The sequence below is a fragment of the Tasmannia lanceolata genome, unplaced genomic scaffold, assembly GCF_043159265.1.
Source record: "Tasmannia lanceolata isolate RefF3 unplaced genomic scaffold, GAP_Taslan_0.1 ptg000011l, whole genome shotgun sequence".
Lineage (NCBI taxonomy): Eukaryota > Viridiplantae > Streptophyta > Magnoliopsida > Canellales > Winteraceae > Tasmannia > Tasmannia lanceolata.
In genome coordinates, this window is record NW_027518688.1 from 27646975 (window position 1) to 27672740 (window position 25766).

Below are 25766 nucleotides of genomic sequence, written 5' to 3' on the forward strand. Positions count from 1 at the left end.
TGATTCCATGGATTACATAGTGATACATGTTTGTTTCTTAGAAGACCAAGAAACACTGTCTCTGAGGTAAATGCACTCTCTACTTTCGCAACGTATTGTGAGGCTGCACTTTCAAAGTTCTTAACAAACTTATAGCTTTGGTGGGGTGAATAAGTTGTTGTGAAAGCACCCTTGATAAGTCTGCCTTTTCAAGTGAGGAAGTAAAATGTCGCTTCTTATGGACTAGTCTAGTATAATCATAGAGCACTTCCGAAACGAGGTAGCGTATGACCTAAGTAAATAGGAAAGCGCAACCAAAGCAGAAACCAGTGCCCACAATATATTGGGTATTGTCCAATAACTCCAATTGAGAAGTTAAGGATAAATGTTCTCTTATCATTTGCAGTCATAGGATGAGTTCTACTTGATGTATTGACTGAAAATTCTTCTTTTAATTTTGGTTTTATTTTCTCCTTATTTTTAAAATGGTGGGGGATTGTTGATGTATTTTACAAAATAAAAGAAAAAGACAAAAGTCAAAAAGCAACTTTGTATAAAATAAAATACATAAGGACAAAACCTAAAAGTAAAGAGAGAAAGTGGTGGAAAGCACTTGGGAATAATAGTCCCACATCGGTAAGGTGAAAGAGTTGGGGGGTGGGAATAGTATAGGTATGGCCTTCGCCTCTTCCTTCTTTCACAAAAGTCCTCACATAGATGAGGCCCCGTGGCTTGGCCTTTATGGATAGCCTAGGGAATAATATATATATATATATATATATATATATATATATATATATATATATAATATAAGAAATAAATAAATAAATAAATCAATAAAAAAAGATAGATATGGGTAATCCGACCGTTGGAAAGGTCGTATCCCTTCAAGTTGAAGTTTAAATTTTTGAGTTTTGGCTAGCGGGTTTAACCGTTTGATCTCAACGGTTAGAAACGTTTAAACCTAAGGGTGTCTTAACGGTCATGGCCTAATGGTTGTTGACGTGACATCACCGCCCATGAAAGGGGTGTCTCAAGAGACACTTCGGGGGGTGTCCTTCGTGTCTTTTAGTTATCTGTACAAGACACTCAAAGATACATGTTTTCAACATTCTAGCACTTAGCCATTTTTCTGTCTTTCTTTCTATGAGATTTCTTCTTTTTGTTTGTTATTTTTCATTTTAATATTTACGCTCTTCTTCTTCTTCGATTCTCTCTAAGTGGGCAAATTGGTTGTCTTGAACTTTGGGTGCAACCGTTGTTCTTGATGTAGGCATTGTATCCTCGGGACTATTTCTGTGAAGCCACCTGCATAAGTGGGGGAATAGAGTCTATAAGAGAAAGCTTCGACTTGCCTTGCCTTCTTCTCTGTTCCATAAAAAGATTTTGCCAACACCGTATCAAACATTGAGAGCCCCAGCATGAGTAGGAAGGTTTTTCTTAGTTCAGCATGGTATTTCTGTGTTTAATTCAAGATTGGTTTCTGAAGTTAGAGGCCTGAATCTTTCTACAATCGAAAATGGTGTTGCAACCAACTTTTTTAATACTTGCCATCCATCTTTTTTTATTTAAATCAATCTTCTTGTACGAAAGAGTGAGGAATTCTACAAAAATATTGGCTGGAAAGGACCCAAAACAATCGTGTGGCAATATAAGCTCTCTTCAAAAATACCATGAAGAATTTGGCTTTGGAATTTCCTGAAACACCTATGTGAAAAGTACATTGTCAAAAATCACGAGTCATATACAAGGATATTTTGTTCAATTAGAAAACGGGAGTCTTTTTGTCACTGTCGAATACCCTTCTTAAAAAGGAGACCATAACTCAAGACAGGCATCCACTCATCCATAAACTCAGCTTAGCTGAGTTGGTTCATAACTCAGTCTAGTTTTATATGCTAACGACTTCGTAGTTTTTTCTCCGACATGTGAGCTTGCAAATCTATACCTTCTTCTTTCAATTCCATTTATCTGAATTAACCTGATCGTAGTTAACTTCCTTCAGGAACCTGTTGCCTTCATGAGTGGGGTGTTTGCGGGTTTTCTGAGGCTTGATTTGAATGAAAACCCTCTTAAGGAATGGCTGACTAGGACTGTTGAAGCTTCTGGTATTACGGAGGAAGAAATTGATAAGGACACATCAAATCTGGAAGAGGACGCACCGCAACAAATAGAGATTGAATGAACCTGGTTATTTCCGCTGTTATTCTGTATATTGGAAGTTTGCCACTGGGCATGATACTTAAAAAGTATAAAGTACTGCTTTCTAATAGGATATTTTTCTTTCATGGGTTTATGCATTGACCACATCACCATGTTGCATCCCCTAGAGTAGAGAATATTCTCGTTCTTTGCTGGAGTTTGTGGCATAATAACTCTAATGTTCACGTAAAGATTAGACATATCAATAAGGTTTAAAAGGATTAGTTTTTATAAAATCATGATCTTCATCTATTGATAGCAAATGAATTATGATGGTAATTTATTTTATTCTTCATCAGATATGATCACTAGAATGGAATGGGTTGAATTTAATCACCATACATGATGTGATGGATTACATAGATGATTTTGTATTATGATGTATGGACTGAATTGAAAAGTCATTAAACTAAAATATTTAAATGAATGGATAAATTAAACTTCCTTGTGACTAAAACAGGTATTATTACTGAGCCAGACACCAAACATTTGGGTTTGCATTTACAATTGTTGGTGTTGTATGTTTTTAGACTGGATTGATGTTCAAAGTAATACGAATTGCTTGGTTGATTCAATATTATGGACTACTTGACTAAAATGTGAGTTATTATGAATAAGGTGGATCGAGTTGAACATCAGACTTTCATGTTTTCTGTATATGGATTTTGATGAGGTTGATTATCGGGAGGGATGGCAGATATCATGAATACGATTATTGCGTGGTTGACTTGATATGAATGTATTTCGATTGAATCAAATATATCCACTTGACTGGAACATGAATGTTGTTATGACTGCAGGGATTTAGCTAAACATATCAAGTTGAATAAAATATTAATATGCCCATCAATGTAAGGATTGATTTGTAAGTTAACATTTGGGTTTCCATATACTGATATACAGTTATTGGTGAAATTGACTGGTCTGGATGGTTGATATCATATAGATATATATTTTTTTGAATGATTGGATGGTTGATATCATGATAAGATAAATTGCAAGGTTTATTTGATGTTGTGAATGCAGGGGTTGAATTGAGCATACCCATGTAATGTGAATATTATTAATAATGCATCAATGGAACTGAAGTACCAAACATAAGGCATTTGGTTTGGGTTTTAATATATGGAAAGAGAGGTGGTTTGCATGGATTTAAGTCCCTCAACAGAGTGATGGGACACCAATCCAGTGAAATATTATAGGACTGTGCGTCTGTGCAGCCCATCACTTCCTCCAATGGGAACAGGCTGACCACAATTTCCATTCTCTGCACAGACCACTAGACAAGTGATTTTAGATTCTCTGGATATGAATGGTTAATTTCATAATATCAACGTATGGATTGAATTGAACATCCGATATTTGGTTTTCATTTACAGTGGTGGGTGAAGTTGATTATATGGATGATGGTGTCATGATAGGGTGAATTGCTTAGTGAACTTGATGTTATTATGTATTGATAATTCTAGTTTTAGGAGTCTGTTGATGCTGTGGCTCTGTCCCACTTATTGCAAGTACTTAATATGTTGTTCGTCTGAAGAATCACACTTCTTCCTGTCTGATTTCCTTGGTCTTGATCTAGTGTCATGAGACTCTTGATTTGCTGACACTGGTAAAATCAATTGAAATGATGGTAAATTCTTTAGAAAATTGTATGCAAGATGTTAAATGAGTAACACCAATATTTCTCTTTTACAGGTAAGGATTGCTTTTTGGTTTTCTGTCAATCATGACTAGTAAGATTCTAGATCTTGTAAGCATATGTGATTCTATTTGAGAGGAGCTCTTTTGTATTTCTATCATCTATGTTTTGTAAAAATTTCACAGCAAAAAAATATAATAAAGAAGCAGGTATTGTGTTGGTTATTGATGGCGTTATTGCTAATATTTGAACCCGATACCTTGCTATGACTTTGCATTTATATTAATAGGTAAGTATTCTGTCTTTGCATTCAGAATCAACCAATTTTAATTGCTAGTTCATATTTTATCCTCATGTTCATTCATAAATGTGAACAATAATTTAAATTTTGATTGATTTACACAAGAACAGAATAAGTGATTTGAGTGCTTAGATATTAGGATGTTGAAAAAGATGCGAGCCTATCACCAGAAGGCTAAAGCATTTGATTCATAGCAAACATTGAATAGAATCAGCATGATAATCAAGGTCAACGCAAACAAACACGAATCTGTCGATAGGTTCATTAAGCACCTCAGTTGAATATCAGAAAGGGAGTTAGCATGCTCCATGCAGTTTACAGGGGCTGTTACCATGCCCCTCTTCGACTTTAACTTCCTTTTGGATTCCTTGCCGAAATGAAAAAAACATTACTCATATTCTGGAACGACAGAAACTCAATTTTTGAGAAGTTTTGAAACTACTCGTGTGTCAAGCTAGTGCGAAGTACCAGATCTATTTGGAAGTCCTTTGGAAGTTTCGTTCTAACCCAAAAAAAGAGTCAGGAAAGCACTTCTGGAGAAGTTTGTTTCTGCAACTATTAGTTTGTGTCAAGTGCTAGTGCTAATTAAACATCAGAAACTCACTTTTTGGGATATAGATGTAAATACTTTTTGCTCAGTAGATACTGTCCTCCATCTGAAGTATGCCCACATCTTTATTCATCTTACTGTAATTAAGAGTGGATGGGAAACTTTCAGTGATATCATCAAAATGGCATTTCTTGGGTTGGAAAAACGGACTCTACTGAAGCAGAAGTGGAAGTTCGTGATCTTCACTTAGGTATGAGCTTATTTTGGGTTCAAGTGGACCGCAAGCTGGAGGTAGAATGAGATTCTTCAAATGTCATTTCTTGGGTTCAAGGCACGCGCATTTGTCCATGGAGATTAGCTAAGTTTTTGGATGAAATTAGTTCTATGATCAATGATAGTTTCCTTTCTTTTGTTCATGACCTTGGGAGTCCCAATGATCTCGTGGATCGGCTGGCTAAATCCAGGGCATCGAGCGACTCATTTTACTCTGAGTCCACTCTCCCCAATTAGTTGCGGGAAAAAAGATTTCCAAAAAACTTTTCTTGGAAAAGAAGTGAAAGACAACAGAAAGAAACATGCTTTTAGTATATATTATAGGAGATTTTATATGGTGGCCGACCGACCTTTACATGTAAAGGTCGGAGAGAGAAAACTCCCCTTCCCTTAATTTTAAATCCATCAAAAGCCTCCCTTTTTTACTTTACTTTGGATCTAAAATCAAGGTGGCAGGTTTTCACTCTCTGCCCTTGTGATCTCACGGTCGTTTATCATATAATTTCTCATATTATAGATAGATAGATAGATAGTTAGATTTGCAATTGGGACATTAAGGTCTCTTTGAAAGCCATGAGATATCATTTCCAATACTATACCTATAACTTCAAAACCAAATATAAGACTGCAAATATTTTAGTGGGGTGTTGGCAAAATGGGATTTCGTTTGGAAAATAAAAGCGAAATTGAAATTGACCAAAGAATTGGCCATTTCTACAGTGATTTTTGCATTTCATGGGTATTAGCTCACTTTATTGTCTTCTTGCGCATGTGTTACAAAACTGTGAAAAATCAGGTCTTTGAACTAAGTCTTTTAACATAAAAGTTCTCAGGTGAGAGTTGTCAACAAAAGAATAAAAGAAAGTGGAACATGAAGGTAGTGAAAAAGTAACCTAAACGATTTCAAGAAATACAAAGTAATAGAATTGGATTGGACAGGCTCAGTGACATTGATGTTTCCCATCAAATTATAAACCAAATGATGTTTCTGCACTGAACAAACTGCTCCTGGCTTTTATATTATAACAGCACTTAACATGCTAAGTGACTCGGAACTACCTAATCCAAGTTGTGATTTTAGGGAAAATCAGCCCGTAACTGGCTGATTATCTCAACGACTCTGCCGAGCAATTTCAAGTTTTCAACATTACCCAATAACTTCACAGCTCCCAGCATAAATCATTCTATTGCTCGAAGGAGACATGCCTACTCGAATAATATTACAGATAACTTGAAAGTAGTAAAGAGAAAAAATAAGCTGTAAAGGAAGACAATGGAGAATATTATTATCATTACCTGAGCCCCATGTGCATGGCTGCAGCCAATCTCTTGCTGCTATTTCTTTGTTTCCCATTAAAACATTTCAAGGTTCAAAACAAGGTTCTATGGAAATTGATACACAGGATGAAAGCATAATACAATGTGCATAACATGGAAACTTGATTAAGTACTTGGAAAATTTGACGATTTGAATATACCAACTCAAGTCCCATGCCAAGTTAACAGGGTAGCTCAACTCTGTTTGAAATATCCAAAAATTAATAAAATTCTCAAAGTAATCAATCTCGTCACATTATATAATAATAAGTCAAGCTTATGAAAATCAGACCTCTACAGTACCAGACTTCAAATCAAACTTGGCTTGCGCACCCCCCACACTCCAAGTGGAGGTTTTAAGCTTTCAAATATTGCATCCAACATGAAAATGCATTTAACGTGTATAGATGTGTGTCGCTCACATCTACATAGCATGCAAGCAGCAGGAATAGGCCCCAACAATTCCAATTAAGAATACATGAACCCAATAAGTATTCGAAGATTAGGGTCAATCCAACATCAAACAATGGAAAGAGAAATGCAAACACCATATGCCCCAGAGTTTGCCACTGCAACATTTTACTTCACAATTTTCCACAACGAAGAGTACACAAACTCATCCACACATACAGGTGCGATTGAATAATACAATGCTTTTCTTTTTTCTTTTTTTCTTTTTTTGGTTGACAAGTGCAAGAACACAGGATTTCTCCTATATAAAATGTACAGAAGCCACAAGATGACATATGACATTGCATATCATGTCACAAAGCTAGAAGAGGAATGGGGCTCTGGTACCAGTATTAAATCCTGGAACCACACAAATGAATGGCACATCATGAAGTGATGGTGGAAATTGGATCTTTAAACATTATCTGGCCAGAACTCCCTGAAGAAAGCTCTCTCGAATTCCTTGTCTTGCATTCGCTTATCTTCCTCCTGCATCTTTCTGATCCTTTTAGAGGGACCCTTGGGTTTCTTTTTAAATTGCCCTTGATCCTGATGAACATAAGCACAAAATTAGTGTATGTTTAAGTTCATTTGGCTTTTCAAATCCATGACCAAGTGACAAAAATAAAACTGAAAGATAAGATGACGAGATTCACAAGATAGAAAATATCCCAGGTACATACACCCATTAATTTGCAAGAAATGCTGTCTTTCATGGGTTATAGAATAGGCATTCCAACTATTGAAAATGAGAGAAAAAAAAAGAAGAAATTGTTTTCCACATAAAAACCAGTCATAATGTGCCTCGGTTGAATTACTTTTTCTTCCCTATTAGTGAATCTAACACCATTCACATGGCACCTGTGTATGAAACCCAGACTATTTATCTAGCAAGCCCTACCATGAATAAACCTCCCAACTCAAAAGCCACACTGGTTAGAGAATCCTAACTGGCTAATTGGATTTTTTTACTGATGAATGTGGGGCTTTGTAATTTCTTGTTTGTAAGTTCACATTCGTCGAGCAACAAACTGATGGTTAGGAGAGGATTATCCAAACAGTGTAATTTTAGACTACAGCTCGTCCATGTAAGGGGATACCAGATGAACATTCTGGATGTACACATGCCGCACATACGGCACTAGATTCACAGATGGGGATGGTTTAAATGGTTTCGATCATTGACCAGCTGTTTTCATAGCAGCTGTTTGTTTTCTTAGATTGAAACCTTGGTTTTAATGGAGGTTATTCACTGGTTTTAGCTTGTCCTCCTTCAGTTTCCACTGGTTCTAGTTCCGTTCAGTTTAGTTTTATGATCTGTTTCATGCTTAGTTCAGTTCTTTCCTCAATTCAACTCTCCTTGCCCATGGATTCATCGAAAATGGAGGGTTGGCCATTTCCAGAGCCAAGTCTTCATGTTGACTCTCTTAGAGACAACCCTCTTTCTTCGGGGCTTTCTGATGAGGAAATCGGAGGAGCTTTTGCTGGTCTAAAATATTGGTCTCCGGGTATAGTGCCTTCATCAGATCCCCTCCGGCTTGACAAAGCTTCTTTCACCCCCCTGGCATCTAGCGTCTTACAGGGAGAAGGGTTCTTTGAAAGGTCTGAAGAAACCTCAACCCCAGTAGTTTCAACAGGTGCTACTGACTTTGATTCATCACTCAATGCAGAACCAGAAGACCCGGTGCCTTCTGGTGATGAAGTAGAGGTAACTTCCTTCTTGGAGTTGATTAAGCATAAAATTGACTCCTCACCTGCTCCAAATAGAAGTCTGCAGAAGATCAAAGAGCTGGATAATCTTCAGCTCTCCATTAAGGAGAAAATGAACTATCTAAAGCTCATTGATAGGGAGATTAAATCGCCAGCCTTGGGAAGTTTATCTGGGAGGAAAAAAAGCAAGATATCCAGGAAAAAATCCAAAGCTCAAGCGAAACTTTTGATGGACAATGAAGAGGACCTATTCTCTATCCTAAACTCAGCAAATCAGCATGCTCTGTTCTGTCTTCCTCTGAGGAAAATTTCTGCCCTGATGATGATACCACCAACCTTTCCAAGGAAACCACTCCTGAAATGACCAATTCCGCCTTGAATCTTTGCAGGACGGATTTCCCTTCTCTAGCCCTTGACTCTGTAGCTAGAGCCTCAGCTCCTAAAACTCGTCCATCTGATGATAGCTCTGTCAACCCATTAAATGCTGCATTTAATGATGTTTCCTCTAAAGACCTTACCCCTCTGAAATATTCCAAAATTCTTAAAACCATTCCCCCATCCGCTGTTGGTTTGAATGCTTTAGCCCCTGTCCCTAGTCACAGATCTAACCTTGTACATCAGACCCTCTTTGACTCAAACAGTGAAAGCTTGGCTCCCAAGAAACCAAACCTCCCTGCGCCACATGGGGACATTAAATGCAAAGGAGATCAGAAAAAGAAGACTTCTCTTGTGACCCCTGATGGGTCCCAAAATTCTGCAATAAATTTGAATCAGCCTTCCCACCCAAGAAGATCTGAGAAAGATAAGAAAGCTCCTACTTTCAGTGCTGATTTGTGTTTGGCTGAAGGAAAGGAAGGTTCCCTCACTAAAGACTCTACCAGCCCTTCAGTATATTGTTCAGAAAAAGCAGAACACCCTCAGGTAGGTAAAAAGAAGCAAGCTCCTCTTTCTGTTGGGTGTGATTCCCACTCTGAGCTTTCCCGCCCTGGAGAATCTGAAAACCCGTTTACCCCTGCACCAGCTCTAGTGAACCCAGATGTGATTTCAAAGACTCTATCTGAGCATCACCTTGTGAACCCCTCAAAGCAATCTACTCCTATAGATCTCGGCAGCTCAAGAGATAGCCCCAAAGAGATAAATCTTTTGGATTCCAGCACCTCTTTCAATGCTTCAAATACAGAACTTAAATCCAATCCAGCAGGTAGGAAGGAGGACCTTTCCCCTTGGAGATCCTTATTTTCAAATCATGACCCTGATCCTGTGCCTACCAACCTTAACTTCATATCCCCGGATGAAGAGGAAAAGGAGAACATGGCACTCTTCTTCGAAGATGAAGAAACTCATGAGTCAAAAGACAAATGGGTAAATTGTCTTCTAGGCTACTTCTTAGGAAGGAGGCCTTATTTTCTATCCCTTCAAGAAAGCCTTGGCAGAAAATGGAACCTAAAAGGTAATTTGAAAATGTTTACTCTGGAGAATGGGTTTCTCCTCTTTAAATTCTCTGAGGAAGGTGGACTGTACTCGTGTTCTCGAGGACACACGCCATTTCTATGGAGGTAGACCCCTCTTTCTGCAGAGATGGAACCCGAATTTTTTGCTAGAAAAGAAGAAGATTTCTGAGGTCCCTATCTGTATTCACCTCCCCGGCCTTCATCTTAAATACTGGTCTACTCATTGCTTGAGTAGAATTGTGAGTCTGATTGGGAAGCCCCTCTACATGGATCAACATACGGCGGAAGCAAATAGGCTTAATTTTGCTAGATGTTGTGTCATGGTAAGTGCAAATCAACACCTCCCTGACTCAATCAAGCTCAAGTCCTCATCAGGAGAGATTGTTCAAGATATTCTATATAATTGGAAACCGAATGGATGCAAACATTGTAATGACTTCTGTCACAGCCTTGAGAAATGCCCCCTTGTTCAGAATCCGGCCCCTAGGAAACAAGTTTGGAGACCTGTGGAGAATTCTATCTCTTTGAATCCAAACAAGCATTCTGATGAGAAGGTTGAACCAGCCCCTCAAACAAAGGCCCTCAGTTCCCCGATTCTTTCCCTTGGCAACAGGTTTATCACCCTTCAAGAAGACACCCCCTTAGATGAAAGTGTCCCAAAGTCAGCCCCCCCATTTGACCCTATTGGATATTCAATGGGAAATATCCCTTCATCAAGCCATTCGGTCGATGACAATTGGAAGAAGGTCCAAAGGAAAAAAGGGAAGTCTAAGCCTCAGGCTCACTTCATTCCTCCTCCCTCCTCCCTCATCCTTTGTCCTCCCTTCCATCTCAAAGGCACCCCCTTCGATGGGATCTTAGCTTTCTCTGATGATCTTCTACTTGAATTATCTGTTTGGATTTGGATTGTCTTTAGTATGTTTTGTTATGGCTTCTGCCTTTGTTTTTTGTGGGTTCTGTTGCCCCCTTTCTTTTTTGGTTGTTAGTCCTTGTTTGTTCGTCCCCTTTTTGTGGGGCTTTGTTGTCTGGTCTTTCTTGCTGTATCTTTTTATCTTTATTAATAAATCTGGTCGTGGTCTAGCCTAACCCCAGCTTACCTATTTAAAAAAAAAAAAGATTCACAGATGGGGAGGGAGAGGGAGGGGTAGTGAGAGTGTCCAAGAAAATCTGAAATTCTTTTAAAAGCATTAGCAGAAAATTGAACAAGCAACCCCGAAAACACACTTTACTGGCCTTACATTAGTGAAAAGCACTTTTCTGAACAGTTAACAATCAAATGGGCTGGAAAAAGTGGAGAAGTTGTAGGAGAAACTATATTCTCTCTCTCTCTCTCTCTCTCTCTCTCTCTCTCGTTAGATCAAATGCTTATTTTGCTTTTCTTTGTTTCTTCTTCATTGTTCTTTACCGATAGTTGAAGTTCTTATTGACCAACGAATGAGTATTGAAAATGCATTCTTTATATGTGATTGCACATAAAAAAAAACAAATGCGTGTGCGTGTGCGACTGAGTGAGTGAGTGATAAGATTGGAATACACCCTCGATATATAACAATTGCTGTAAATACAAGGTCATGCTGTAGTATTAAAGAGTGGACATTTTTATTTTTAGTTTTTTTTGGAAAGAAATATCTGAATGAACTTTGGGAAATTTGGTCTTTGGAAGCTAAGCTTATGAGTCCATTGGAGCTTACATTTTCATCTTTCTCACTGGAGGCAGGATCATCATGAAGCTTCAAGGTATTTTGCTTTATTTTCTCTGCACCTAGACCACGTTTGTTCTTCTTCACATGTGGTTGTAGTGGCTCCAATCTACCCTGTCCCCAAAAAACAATGACTGTTAATACCACCCAGTATAGAAGGAGGAGCACAACTAGTGTGCGTGAACACAAAGAGAACTGAATAAAGAAGGAATGAAGCATTACTGGTAAAGTGTGATAAAAAGCATGAAATAGCAGCTTCAGAACCTCACCTAACAAGAAAATAAAATAGCAAAATACTAGAAAAATGATATACTAATGGATTTTAACAGACTAGTTGGCTTACGTACAGTGGAAGATATAATCAAGAATGAATTCGAGCATCTACACTGGCCAAAAGCTATCACAGCCCCAAATCAGTGGATTGAACTTGGGACATGAAATCAGCTCTTAGGAAAATTAGCCTCAGCAACCTAGACATTTTACAGTCCATTTGGAGCATCACATAATTCACCTTAAAGCGGCTTTAGCAAGGCTTCTTCAAGTTCAAACTAACTTGAAAATGTAAAACAAAGATAACCTTTAAAATACCATAGTGCTCAAAGCTCTCATACCTTGATATCTTTAACGCTTATTATAGCTTAATGATTATTTTTCTTAAACTACTTCGTATCATACCTTTTAAGATATAATTTAATACATCCTATAACAGTATTATAGATTATTATGAGCAACTCATAAAATCTATAAACAGTAAATAAGCTGATATGACCACGAAAAAATGAAAGTAATACAGCGGCATGATAAAGGATCTTTCTTACTTTTTACTTTTCACGATTCACATCCAAGTTAACGAAAAAGAAACATATTTCTATTTATAGGCAAAGCATACCCTAAAAGGAGATTTTTGACCTTTTAACTCCTTGATTGTTGTTGCTTTTTTCTCTCATTATATATATTTTCCCTTCGACTCGATCATCTCGGCCGTGTGCATTTTTCTAACATATTTTATTCTGATTATTCAAAAAAAATTCTAAGAACATTTGCAAAAATAGCGAAATGGAAGGCTTTTCTCATTTTTCTAACACCCCAGTTTTCTCTTTACATCTTATTAAAACATTGCAGTGTTGACATCATTTCCCTTTGTTATTTTCATATTATATTAGGTTTTCTTAATTTCTTTTTGGGGTAAGGAATAATCAGAATTAATGTAGTATTTAGCGCATTGGAAGCCAAGTTTCGTCGAATTGACTAATTGTCTTCTTCATTTTTCTCTCAATCTATCAATCTTCTTGTTCGATAATGTGGAGAAGAGCAAACGATTATTTCCTACAGATAAAACCCTAATAAACAAGTTGAACTATAGAACTTATGTATCTCAATAACAAGAATGAACGCACCTGTTCTGCAACACCAAGACCGGTTCCCTCTTTCCATCCGGACTTCTTCAATAACTGCAATGAAGGGGAAATTAAGGAAATTCAAGTTAGTAAATTGGGAAAGTGGGGGGGAGAAGAGAGGGGGTGAAAGAGAAAGGGAAACAAAATCTGAAAAAGCGGATGAAGAATTATGACTTGAAAGCCTATGTTGGAAGAATCGATGGCACTACTGTTCCAACCCAAACGACCCCCCTCTCCCATCCTCTTTCTTTGATTTCCAAAACTATTGTTGCCGAATTGCCGTGTTTTTGCTATTTGTCCTTCATAATCATACATGAGAAACCTAGGAGAATTGAGAAGCTTTGTCTTGGGCCCACCCAAACATTTCGTGGGACACACCACACTCTCAAATTTTTCTAACCATTGATCGCTGAAACTTTCTATAGATCGGAGACGGTTTGGATCATCTTATAGAGTGTGGGCCATTCGACTTCGACTCAGAGAGAAATAATATGATATGTGGCCATATAAACCCCCCCGGGATGATCCAACACTGCAGTGAATATGTTGCGCCCATTGTTTAAAAACTCCTTAACTCAGCAAGGAACTCGCCCTAGTCGACTCCTTTTTACTACATCCGCATTCCGCATTCCATTACATTCGTGTTCTGCGTTTTGCCCTACAGACTCAATAAACTCCTTTGACTCTCCTGACTTATGACCGTGTGAACCGCGTTAACCACGTTCTTGACTGTGTCTACACCGAGTCGACAAGGATTTTTCTTGGCCGTGCTCCCTGTCACATCCGCATTTTTAAACACTGGTTGTGCCAACAAATCGGAGGGTTAAAATTTTGGGGCAGAACCTAATTGAAGTTACGTTGTGGCCCAACAAATGGACGGTTTGGATCACCCTATCCTATGGAGTGGGCCGTACCATACTTTTTTGAAACATACAGGTTTCTTGTCATTTTACTTTCTCACCGTCCCGGCCTTCCGCCTCTCGGAAAATTCAAAGCCGCAGCTACACACCCATATTTTATTCCACTCTTTTCCCCACTATTTATTTCGCCTATTTAGTCTTTTTGAAACACCCCTCTCTCTCTCTCTCGTTGAGGTCGAGCGAGTTTCAGATAAATTGCTTGGGCAACGCCGCCATGGATCTGGATCTGTGGATTTCAAAGGTTAAAGAAGGCCAACATTTAATGGAAGATGAACTTCAGCTGCTCTGCGAATACGTGAGCCTTATCAGTCCTCTTCTCCTAACATTCTTCAATTATCTTGTCTGATTTTTTCTGACAGTTCTTTCAAAGTTAGGGCAACAGACGCTGTTCTTTTTGGTTGTTCGTGTAATTAGGGTTTTCTCAATTGCTGACCCTTTCATTTATTCCTTCCCGTTTATCGTATGCGCTAATTTTGTATTGTTTGCCACGGGCAACTGCGGATATTTTTGGTGGCCCTCGGAATTCCTAATTTTTTTTCTTTATGTTCATTCTATGAATCTTTTGTTATTCTATGTATTTGCTGTTCATCTCTCTCTCTCTCTCTCTCTCTCTCTCTCTCTCTCTCTCTCTCTCTCTCTCTCTCTCTCTCTCTCTCTCTTGGAACGGATAACAAATTTATCTTTTATGTGGTTATAGTGGAGGTGTCAGGGAGTAGTCGAAATATTCAGGAAATCACTGTATTATATTTTTCTTTTTATGTAGACGCATCTTTCATTTGAATAAGGAGTGCTTGGAATGTCGAAAATGAGAAAACCCAGCTACGAATGTTGGTTTTACGTAGTAGTCAACATGTAATCCACATCTGAATGGATACGCTTAGTGCTCTACATGTAATCCATATCATATCACTTACATTTTTTATGGTAAAAATAGGGGAAAATCTCTCTCTCTCTCTCTCTCTCTCTCTCTCTCTCTCTCTGTACACATACACACATGTAGAGTCTGAGTTCTACATAATTAACAAACTAGCAAAAATTACAAAAGAACAGGACAAGTACACTATCCATGGGATAGAAAATTCAAAGTCACTTGGTGGAAATGAATAATGTCTATGATGTTGGGAAGATGAAACCCATATATTGATGAAAGAAAAAGGCGACTATGATGACTACTTCTGATAGCAACGACTCCAATTTATCTACTTAGCCTATTGTGGCTCTCACATTTATTGGTCTACAAAGAAAATTTCCACCGGCATAACAAGTTAGAAAGAAAACTAAAAAAATTCCCACCCATATTCTAAGTCAAGAAAGAGAACTTAAAAATTCCTACCCATCTTCTAAGTAAGAAAAACCTAAAAAATGTGCTCTCCCTCCCAGAGAAGAGGAAGACCCATACCCTTAAAGAACCTTCAAGCCAACCTGGTCTCTACTTCGAAGACAAAAATTCCTACCTCTAGAATCCTCAACCTCATTGAAGGTTTTAGGATTGGGCCTCAGGATGGAGAACTATCACATCTTCAATTTGCAGACAACACCCCTATCTTTACTAAAGTCGATGATGAGAAAGTGTGTAAACTAAAGGTCCCGATTCATTGCTACGAGATTGTGACAGATCAAAGAACCAACTTCCTGAAGTCCAAGCTTTTTGGTATTCACCCACAGGATGGAGAGACAGATAGCATGGAGCGTCTTCTTGGGTGCTCTATAGATCATCTCCCAACCACTTGCCTAGGTCTCTCCTAAGGTGTGGGGAAACCTAAGAAAAGAATGTGGGACCCTATTGTCGAACGGATTGTAAACTAAAGGCCGTGATTCGATACTACGGGATCGTGATAGGTCAAAGAACAAACTTCCCAAAGTCCATGCTTTTTAGTATTCACCGGGAGGGAGGGAGCGAGGGAGAGGATGGTGTTTCTTGGGTGCTCTTTAGATCATCTCCCAACCACTTACCTGGGTGTGTCGTTATTTTTTTATATTATTGATAGAAGATTATCTACGTGGAAGTGTAATCTGGTATCTCTCGGGGGTAAGATCGTTCTTATCTAAGTGGTTCTCGTGAACATTCCCATTTACTATCTTTCATTTCTCAGATGCCCGATAAGCTTTATCAAGTGCGTTGAGTAGATTCAAAGGAATTTTCTTGGGGTGGGTCGGATGAAAAGAAGAAATGCCATCTAGGTAATTGGGAAGAAGTGTGCAGATCGATCAATGCTGGAGGTCTTGGCATCCGTTAGTTAAGGAATGTCAACAAAGCTTTGTTGGGTAAATGACTGGAGGTTTGGAGAGGGAAGACATAATCTTGCATTGAAGGTAAATATGGAGCCTGCCTCGAAAATTGGTTCCTTGATGATATGTTTAGAGGCAACAGATTAACAGTGTGGAGGGACATTGTGAAGCACAAACAAAAGCTTATGGAAGGTACCGGAAGTAGAGTCTACAAAGGTAATATAGTAAAACTCTGGTCTGACATCTGGTGTCAATGTTCCTTGATCTGTTTAGGGTGGCTTCTAACAAAGACTTCTATGTTCAGCAATGTTTTGAATGAGTAGAGGACCAGATTGTTTTGAAGTTAGACTTCAGGAGAAATTTCTTTGAAAGAGAAATTGACAGAATTACTCGGCTCTTAGCGTTGTTGGAATCTTCGTACATCGGTAAGGGTGGGAGTGATAAAAGAGTTGGATCTGGAATACAGCTGGGACGTTTAGAGTCAAATCTTTCTACCTCCATATTTGCCTCCCTCCCTCATGGTTGGTGAAAGTGTGTGAGAGCCATGCGCCACCTAGAGTTTGTGCCTTTGGTGGACCGCCATCCAGTACAAGATTTTAACAGTGGATCATTTGTGCAGATGCCATATGCTAATCATCGATCATGGTGCCCGCTGTGTAGAGGCAGGCAAATCGGTTGATCATATACGCTTCCGTTTCAGGTATGCCAGAGAGGTTTTGGGTCGTGTTCTTGACCTCTTTGGAGTGTCGTGGGTGTTTCCTCTACATTTAGTTGGCCTCTTGGATAATTGTTGCTACTGTCCTTGGCCCAAGAAAGGCATGATTCTTTGGAAGTTGGCCCTGGTGGCTACTATTTGGGTTCTCTTGAAAGAGAGAAATGCTCGTCTTTTCAAGAAAGTCGTAAAAGTCCCCAATTGGATTTAAGGACTTTAATGGAGCCGAAATTAGGGCATTACTGTAGGGAATCAGATTATTTGGCTGTACTGACTTGGCCAGACTTATTGTGGAGGGGGACCCCTTAATGTTATTAGATGATGGATGGTAGTCGTTCCCTCCTTGGAGATTCGCCCCTTTGATAGATGAGATTCGTAGTAGGGTGGAAAGCTTTCCGGTTCGCTTTCAGCATGTCCAGAGATTAGCTAACGGGGAGGCAGACCGTCTAGCTTGCGTGGGTGTTGATAAACTGAGAGTTGTGATTCTAGATGAGCTTCCTCCTTATTATTGTTGTTTGTATTTATTTTCCTTTCTATATTTTCTCTCTTTTGTATTGCTCCGAACACCGCAGTCGCGGGCCCCTCTTTTCCTTATTAATAATATTAAAAAAAAAAAAAAAACTCACAGATGCAATGATAGGGAAACCAAATAGAACAGAAAAGGATATTGACGCTGCACTCATCAACCATTGATCTCGTCTTTTTTACTGTCTTAGTCCTCATTTGGATCCCCTCGAAGCCCCTTACTTCCAAAAAAAAGTCCAACGGCATAGTTTGCTATCTTCACCATTCAAAAAAAAAAAAAAAAAACCTAGTTTGCAACTGTTTGCTTACCATCTATATTCGCCTCGCCTCATTTAGATCCCCTCCAAGCCCCCTAACTTCCCAAAAAACTCCAACGACATAGTTTGCTATCTTCACCATTTAAAATAAAAATAAAAATAATAATAACTACTCTGTAACTGTTTGCTTACCATCTATATTCGCCTCTGCTACTCTCCCACTTGAATTTTCTGGAGCCTAGCGCTTTCTTTGCCACCTACTCAGTCTCACCGGAATTGATCTTGTGCCCACCTCCGTTGAGTGTTCGAAGAGGAGATGCGTAGCTGGCAAACACCGGTACCTTGCTACTCTCCCATGCCCTTCCACTTGAATTTCCTGGAGCCTAGCGCCTTACTTTGCCACCTACTCAGTCTCACCGGAATTGATCTTGTGCCCACCTCCGTTGAGTGTTCGAAGAGGAGATGCGTAGCTAGCAAACACCGGTACCTTGTATATGCATGTGTGTTTATATGTATATTTCGACTCTTCACTTGCCAATAAATGAGGGAGCCCTTGTTTTGTCAGTTGCACGTGGGCCATACTACCATCTTTCATATCCTTCAATAAAATCCAACATGGAATATGAGTAGGTACGTCAACATTACCAACAACGGTTGTAGTTGTTGTGAATCTTTGCATCTACTGATACTGCATGCAAGCCTTAGTTATATGCTTAACTTCACATCATAACATTTTCGCTTTGGAAGATGGTTTATTTTACTTTTGACTTTTTAATGTTTGGAACTAGGGTTGTCACTGCCTTCTGTTGACTTTTTGTATGTTAAACCTCACAGGTGAAGGATATTCTCATTGAGGAATCAAATGTGCAGCCTGTCAATAGTCCAGTGACTGTTTGTGGCGACATTCATGGCCAATTTCATGATCTAATGAAACTTTTCCAGACAGGAGGTCATGTGCCAGAGACAAACTACATTTTTATGGTAAGCTTTTGATGGTGCATGGCCCTCTTATTAAATAGTTAGTCAATTGTGATGCATCTCATTTAATGTCATGTTCTCCATGGTCATGGATACTAACTCATCCTAAATCAATGGCAGGGTGATTTTGTTGATCGTGGTTACAACAGTCTGGAAGTTTTCACAATTCTATTGCTTCTTAAAGCAAGGTATTTCTTACCTACACCAATGGTCACTTGTGTCTCTATGGGATATGTTGGCCCGATGATTTTAGTTCGTACTGCATGCATATTCTGCCAATGCATGAAATTGTTGCCTATCCTACATAGAATAAACTTATTTTGTTAAGGAATCTTATTTGATTATATTCAAATAGTGAAATTCTTACCTATCCCACATAGAAGAAAATTCTTTTGTGAAGTAATCTTTTTGGATCATATCAAAATACTAAACCAAAATGTTATTTATCTCTTCTTTTTTTTTTTTTTTAATTTCCTTGAATTAATGCTGCTACTGTTCTGGTTTCTACTTTTGATAAAAAAATTTTGAAATGGTTTCTACTTTTGATAATATACTGAATTATTGTGGTCTCGTGACTTTTGTCATTGTCATATCATCACATTCTTAGTTGCACGATATTTTCATTATTTGATAAATGTAAAAATGGAAAGTCCCATCATTTATGGACTTGTCGAGATCCAAAATGCTTTCTTGTTTCATGCGTTGTAGCTATTTTCATGAACGGTTGAGCTTAAGTACTTCCAGAACTTAACATTTCCTTGTTTCTATCTTTGATGTTTATATTTGTTATCAGATACCCTGCAAACATAACTCTTTTGCGTGGAAATCATGAAAGCAGACAACTAACACAGGTGCTCTCATGTCATAATGTCCATCCTATTAGTTGGTAGTGTTGATTTTATATTATTAGACAAACATTTCTTTTCCCAATTCAGTTTACCACTTTCGCATGTTCACCCTGCTATGTCTCAGTCCCCCTTGCTTTTTACTTTGAATTTTGAAAACTGTACTTATTTCAAAGTCTAGCATGTCTGCATGAAGATCATAAAAGAAATACGGCCTAAGAGTAGAAGGCCTCTGGATGGAAACTGCCGCCACCTTGTGTCACTAACTTGAACTTTGATGAGCCATCCTTGGGAACTTGGGATCGATTGTGTTATTAAACGAGAAAGGAGAGATTGTAAAGGCATACTTGGGCTCGATGGGTATCTTTCACCTGTTTCGCCATGTTTTGTACAAAGCTTGGGGGGGGGGGGGGGTGTTGTTCACAGTTCAATGTGATACTGTGGCCACTTTGTCATAGTTCGAGACAGTGGCAATTGTCCACATTGTAGATATGATTCCCATTGTTTGTAGAGGAAAGTCATTTCCTTCTTATGTTCCTATGGAGGCTAACGAACTAACAGATGAACCGGTGAACTTTGGAAACACTACCAAGGCCCTAAAGAGAATAGCGTGAAGAATGAAAAACGTCCGCTAACACCCATCAGATGTGATCTTTTTTAGATCAGCAACGAATGTCTTGTATCTATGAAGAAAGATTTCTTCTCGGTGTCAGACCATGAATGCCATACCTTGCTGAAGGCGATTCACAAGATAATTGCACACAGTTCCGACCGAGATGTGAATGCCCGTGATCTGCTTGGTACGGTGATGGATTTCATGGCCGACGTCTAACTGGCATGAATACACCGACATGACATGAGTTCTCCGCAGAATATTTTTCTTTTGTCCTCTAACGTTTTGTTCAATTCTGGCACTTGCGTTCTCATGCCCGGAACCCTCGCAATTGATTGGGAAAAAGAGCGAAAGCGAGAAAGATGGATTGTTATCCATCGGAAATTGATAGGAATTCCCCGGGGATTGCCTTCTAATAGATGTTCTTTCTTTCTTATTAATATCCAATTCCATGCTAATAAGAAAAATGAGCAATTGCTAGTCTGCAACCAGCAAACACTTGGGTCCCATTGCATAACTTTGGCCTACAAAGAAGTTGGCATATTATTACTACTATAAGATACCCAGTCAAAATGAGTAGTGAGCTGGCGACGGTTACATCAGACTTAATTCTTATGGTAGCACATTGGGAAATCTAGGCCTTGTTGGTGTGGGTGGTCTTATGAGAGATTATGGGTTTCAATAAGGTAAGGGTGACCATTCGAAAAAAAGGTACGTTTGAAAGTTTTAGAGATTTTAGGATTCATTACGTCGAGCTTTTACCTCATAATCATATTGGGTTCAGACTTCAGATTGAATTCACTTCATCTTGTTTAGGAACAAGCGGGGCGAAATCCGGTTTGACCCAAGTTTCACCCTTGAGTTGGGCCTATGCTCTTGGTTCTTAAGGGGATTGTAATTTTTTAAAACCTTATTTTTTCATCGATTAATGATGTTGATATTTATATATTGAGGCCAACTGATTTAATGGAGGGTAAATTGAGTAGCTCTTGCTGTGGGGTTTCCCTGCTATACCATAGTGGGATCAGAATCTATGCTTTGGATTGGGAGATTATGCTTTACCTTACAATTTCCCTTATATATTTTGTACATTATGTTATGATATTTCATCATAAATGGGGTTTTGCTACAGATTTAAAAGCAATTTCGATTCCATGAGATGATTTAATGCTTGTTCTACCTTATCAAGATGACGGCCCATGCTCTTGATAAGTACTTTTAGCGGTTTTTCTAGTCCCCCTTAACCCATTAAGGTAATTTAAACTTTTAAGTGCAGTTGGACTTTTGGTTATACTAACTTGGGTAGTTTCTTGGCATATGGAGCCTTTCTTACTTGTGGGAAATGGAGTGGCAAAACAGGCAGAAGCTATATTAAGAATTTAGGACAAAAGTGCATTAGTGAATCAGGAGACTCCAAACAGGAGTGCTACCCTTGGATTTTTTTTTTTTTTTTTGTGAACAAATGAAATTATTAAAATCAAAAGAAACAACAGGCTAGAAACAAGAAAGAAGAGTGAAAAGGGAAAAAAAAGGAGTGGTTTGGGGTCAGTGGACAATTAAGGGAGGTTTTGTTTGAGTTGGTCCATTGGAGATGAATTAAATAGCCAATCTGTTGCAACAAAAATGTCCTTGTAAATGATTTCTGGGTAGGTCAATCTTGTTGGTTCAAGTGTTGCCACCTTTTATCTACTATGTAATTTGTTTTACTATACTATGGCTTCCATAAGAACAGAGTTTCAAATCAAAGCTAAACCTACATTTGTTTATTCCATAGTTACCGGAGACGTCTTAGTTGGATGGGAAGCTCGCTTCCCTGGAAACTCTCTGCGGAAGCTAAGTTCTCGTGCTTCCTACATGTTTCCTTTTAATTAAGAGTACGCTTGCTATATAGGTGATTATTTCTTCCTGGATAAATATTTTCTCCTTGAGTTTTTTTTTTAAGAAAAAAATGAGTACATTTAAAACTTGAAAACTCATCTTAAATTTCAAATGAAAATTATGTGAATCTTTTTCCAAAAACTTAGCATTAAATACATATGAATAAAACATGTGAAATTGTAAATTCCGAAAACTTGTAATTCTAATTACTCGAGAAGTCTTCTTTTTTACTTGTAATCCTTTCCTATGTTAACCCTTCCTCTTTATCCAACTACAATCCTATTATTTCTGTACTTCTTGTTTGCTTCTTTGCTTCTGGTGAGGCTTCTCACCTGCTTCATGTTGACTTTCAATGACGCTTATCACACATTTTCTCTTTACTTTCTTTACAGCTTTTCGCTTCCTGCATTTTCTCTTTTCTAAACCCCTCGCTTCCTGCTTTTGCTCCTGCATCGCTTCTTGCACTCGCTTTTCATTATAGCAACTATGGTTTATTCTTTTTCTCCCAAATTCTTGTTATTTATGTTAGAAGAAAATGATTTTCTTTTTTATAAAGAGAACGATTTATTAAAACAACCAAATGATTACAGCCAATAGCAAAGAAAAACAGCAGTACACATATGGACAAGGTGTCCATCATAGTATGTACCGCAAAACCCCCAAAACCCTCTCTTCAGTGACAGATCTACACCCTCTAACTCTACATAGAACTAACTCTCTCTATTTTTTACATGCCATCCATCGCCAATTTATCTGATTTGTCAGCATATGCTGAAATTACGGTTTGATTATCCGAGCTTGGCATTTAATTTCTGATGTGACACCTTCTAACTTCCAGGGTCCATTCGCTTTGTTTGTTGGCATGCTAACACATTGGCTGAATTTCCGTCGATAATTAATGGTCCCGATCTAACTTCCATATGTCATAGTATGCGTCAAAGTAAAGCTCTTGCTTCAACGTCATTGGCATTGCAGTTTCCTGTTGTTCCCGAAAAGGTCATCAATAATCTTTCATTAGAATCATGAAATATATCAAAGGATATTAGGTAATGTTTGATATGTCTCTTTGTTAGGTATATGGCTTTTATGATGAGTGCCAGAGGAAGTATGGAAACGCCAATGCATGGCGGTATTGCACTGATGTTTTTGACTACCTCACCCTCTCAGCAATCATAGACGGAACTGTATGCACTCTCTCTTTTCCTTTTCAGACACAAAGCAATCTCTAGATATTCTGCTGATTTCAGTGGGTTCCTTATTAATTTGAATGTCTTTCTGTTTTTGGATTCCAGGTGCTTTGCGTACATGGAGGTCTTTCTCCTGATGTCCGAACAATTGATCAGGTTTGCTCTTCCTCAACTTGGTTAGATGCACTGGGAGCTTTGAAGCTTAGAAGCCTAACATTGCCTGCAGGCATTTCCTAGACCTCTCCAAACCTTGAACCCTTGAAGACCAACTTGTACTTTGCTACACCATTTGGCCCCAATGGAATTCATTTGAAATAGTAACCTGTTCGTTTCAAATGGACCTTCTGCACCTTTTCTTTTTAAAATGCTCCTTTGCATAATCAGTCATGACACTTCTGTTTTAACTTGCCCTATTTTGTTCCCACACCATTTCCTCAATCTTTCTGGCTTTACCTATTCTTTTCTGAAGCCTGTCAAATGTCCTAAACTTACTTGACCTCTGTCATTCCTTCTCATTTCTAGTTCGGTCTTATGACAGATGAGGGTGATTGAACGAAATTGTGAGATCCCCCACGAAGGGCCATTCTGTGATCTCATGTGGAGTGACCCTGAAGAGATAGAAACATGGGCAGTGAGTCCACGGGGTGCAGGTTGGCTTTTCGGATCTAGGGTTACATCAGAGGTAAATATCTACATCTTGTTGGTCCCCAGGGCTGGGCTTCTCAACGGATTGACTTCTGCTTATGCTAAAATAAAATCTCATATCTTCTTTTTGCAGTTCAATCATATAAACAATCTTGATCTGGTTTGTCGGGCGCACCAGCTTGTCCAAGAAGGTCTCAAATACATGTTTCAAGATAAAGGCCTTGTAACTGTAAGTCATGTAAAATCTTTCTGTTTGCATTCATTGCAAGTGACCCGTAATGCTAAATTGATGGTTTGGCTTTGATTTCTGCAGGTGTGGTCCGCGCCAAACTACTGTTACCGATGTGGGAATGTAGCTTCTATATTGAGCTTCAATGAAAACATGGTATGATACTACAACCTTGTCAAACTTCAGTGTTCTTTGTAATATATATTGCATTAGTTTACTTCACCGAAATTGGTAAAAAAGCATCCTCAAAGTATGTGTTTGTAAAATGAACAGAAGAAACTTGACTCTACATCCATACTTCTACAATTAAGCTTTGTAATGTTGAAAATTTGATGAGGTATTTGAAAACATGATTGGGTTCTCAAAAGACTTGATCACTTACTACAAAAACTTTAAAAAAATAAAACCAATTTTTTTTTTTAATAAATCTTGAAACCTCAATAGCTACTGAGAATCTGATGCAGTCCTCGGAAAACTTTAAAGTAGGAATAATACCAATCTAGCATTTCCAAGTATTTAAAAAAAATGACTCAAAAGGCTTTTTTATTCACCAAACCTTGATTGATTAATGATTGCTCTACATAATCAGATGATTGTTTTTACTCCAGCATTAGCCTTTTCTTTTGTAAAACGTAATGGAGTACTTTAAGTAGAATTTCTAAGTCAATTTGGACTTGGGTAGTTGTAAGTTGAGTTTCTAACATGTTCTCATCAATGGGCGTTCTGTGTCTTTGTACCATGATATTATGATTTTGCTTAATGGCTACCCATTGTCTTTTTTAATTATCTAGGAGAGAGAAGTGAAGTTCTTCACAGAAACTGAAGAGAACAGTCAGATGAGAGGGCCCAGGACAGGAGTCCCCTACTTCTTGTGAAGAGGATCTGGTTGTTGCCCTCTGTGCCTTTGCCTCATCATTCAATGTAAGGCTGTGCTAATAGTTAGGCAATTTGTCGTCCTGGAAAGAAAAGTGAAAATGTTACAAGAGAGCCACGAAAATTTCTGGCCTTTATTATTCATGGCAAGAGGGTCCCCTTGCCTGCCCACAGGTTTTGAAATTGTATTGCATATTATGATTGTTATTATTGTTTCTGTGATTGCTATTGATCTCTGTTATGTTCTTCCACTCGTGGATCAGATTCCACAGGCTGGGAAGGTATGCCCACTCCCACTGCCTGCCAAACTTTACTGTGACCCAGAAAAGTCGCAGCAGAAATGGAATGGTAAGATGCATGTTTTGTTGAATTTTAAATCTAAGTGCAAGGAATTCCCTCAATCATGCACAATTAGAAATGAATTTTCGCATAATGGATAGATTAACCATAATGAAGGAAGTATTCCAGAGCAAACATGTTTGCTAGGCCTGCAAGCATTAAGGTAGGGGTTCGTTCCTTGGTGAATGGTGGTCCCTACCTATAATAAAAATTTCAGCTAGTGGGTCCCACTTAGATGGGTCATGCCTGAGAGTCTACGAGATTAATATATACACAATTGATGGCCTGCAAACGGATTCTTCTATATAAGAACATAAATTACCTCCAGCGGTGTACATTCGACAACCAAAGTTGCTTGTTTGCAGCATTAGCTTTGTAAAAGCTATGAAGTGTTTGTGGTCTTTGTTCATAAATTAAGCCCCCCTAGATCAGTGAATGATCCGGACTCCAGATTACAACGTGGCTTGCCAAGTGAAGCAAAAGTGTCATTTTACTCTGATTATCTCAGATGAATGGCCTAGGTTTCCGCAAAACTCACACCAAAATGGCAAATGGTGCAACTCT

General features: G+C 38.5%; 2 protein-coding genes across 2 annotated transcripts; one reads left to right on the forward strand and one right to left on the reverse strand.

Moving 5' to 3' along the window:
* Positions 1-6698: 6698 nt before the first annotated feature.
* On the reverse strand, positions 6699-13311 carry LOC143886894 (D111/G-patch domain-containing protein). Its single transcript, XM_077391064.1, has 4 exons — positions 13147-13311; positions 12973-13026; positions 11567-11689; positions 6699-7263 (listed from the first exon to the last, which is right to left on the reverse strand). The coding sequence occupies exons 1-4, from the start codon at positions 13285-13287 to the stop codon at positions 7129-7131; spliced, it is 453 nt and encodes a 150-aa protein (XP_077247179.1). The 5' UTR covers positions 13288-13311; the 3' UTR covers positions 6699-7128.
* Positions 13312-13924: 613 nt separating this feature from the next.
* On the forward strand, positions 13925-25095 carry LOC143886897 (phytochrome-associated serine/threonine-protein phosphatase-like). Its single transcript, XM_077391067.1, has 10 exons — positions 13925-14187; positions 18450-18596; positions 18714-18781; positions 19387-19444; positions 23003-23113; positions 23222-23272; positions 23655-23798; positions 23895-23990; positions 24075-24146; positions 24782-25095. The coding sequence occupies exons 1-10, from the start codon at positions 14107-14109 to the stop codon at positions 24863-24865; spliced, it is 912 nt and encodes a 303-aa protein (XP_077247182.1). The 5' UTR covers positions 13925-14106; the 3' UTR covers positions 24866-25095.
* Positions 25096-25766: the final 671 nt, after the last annotated feature.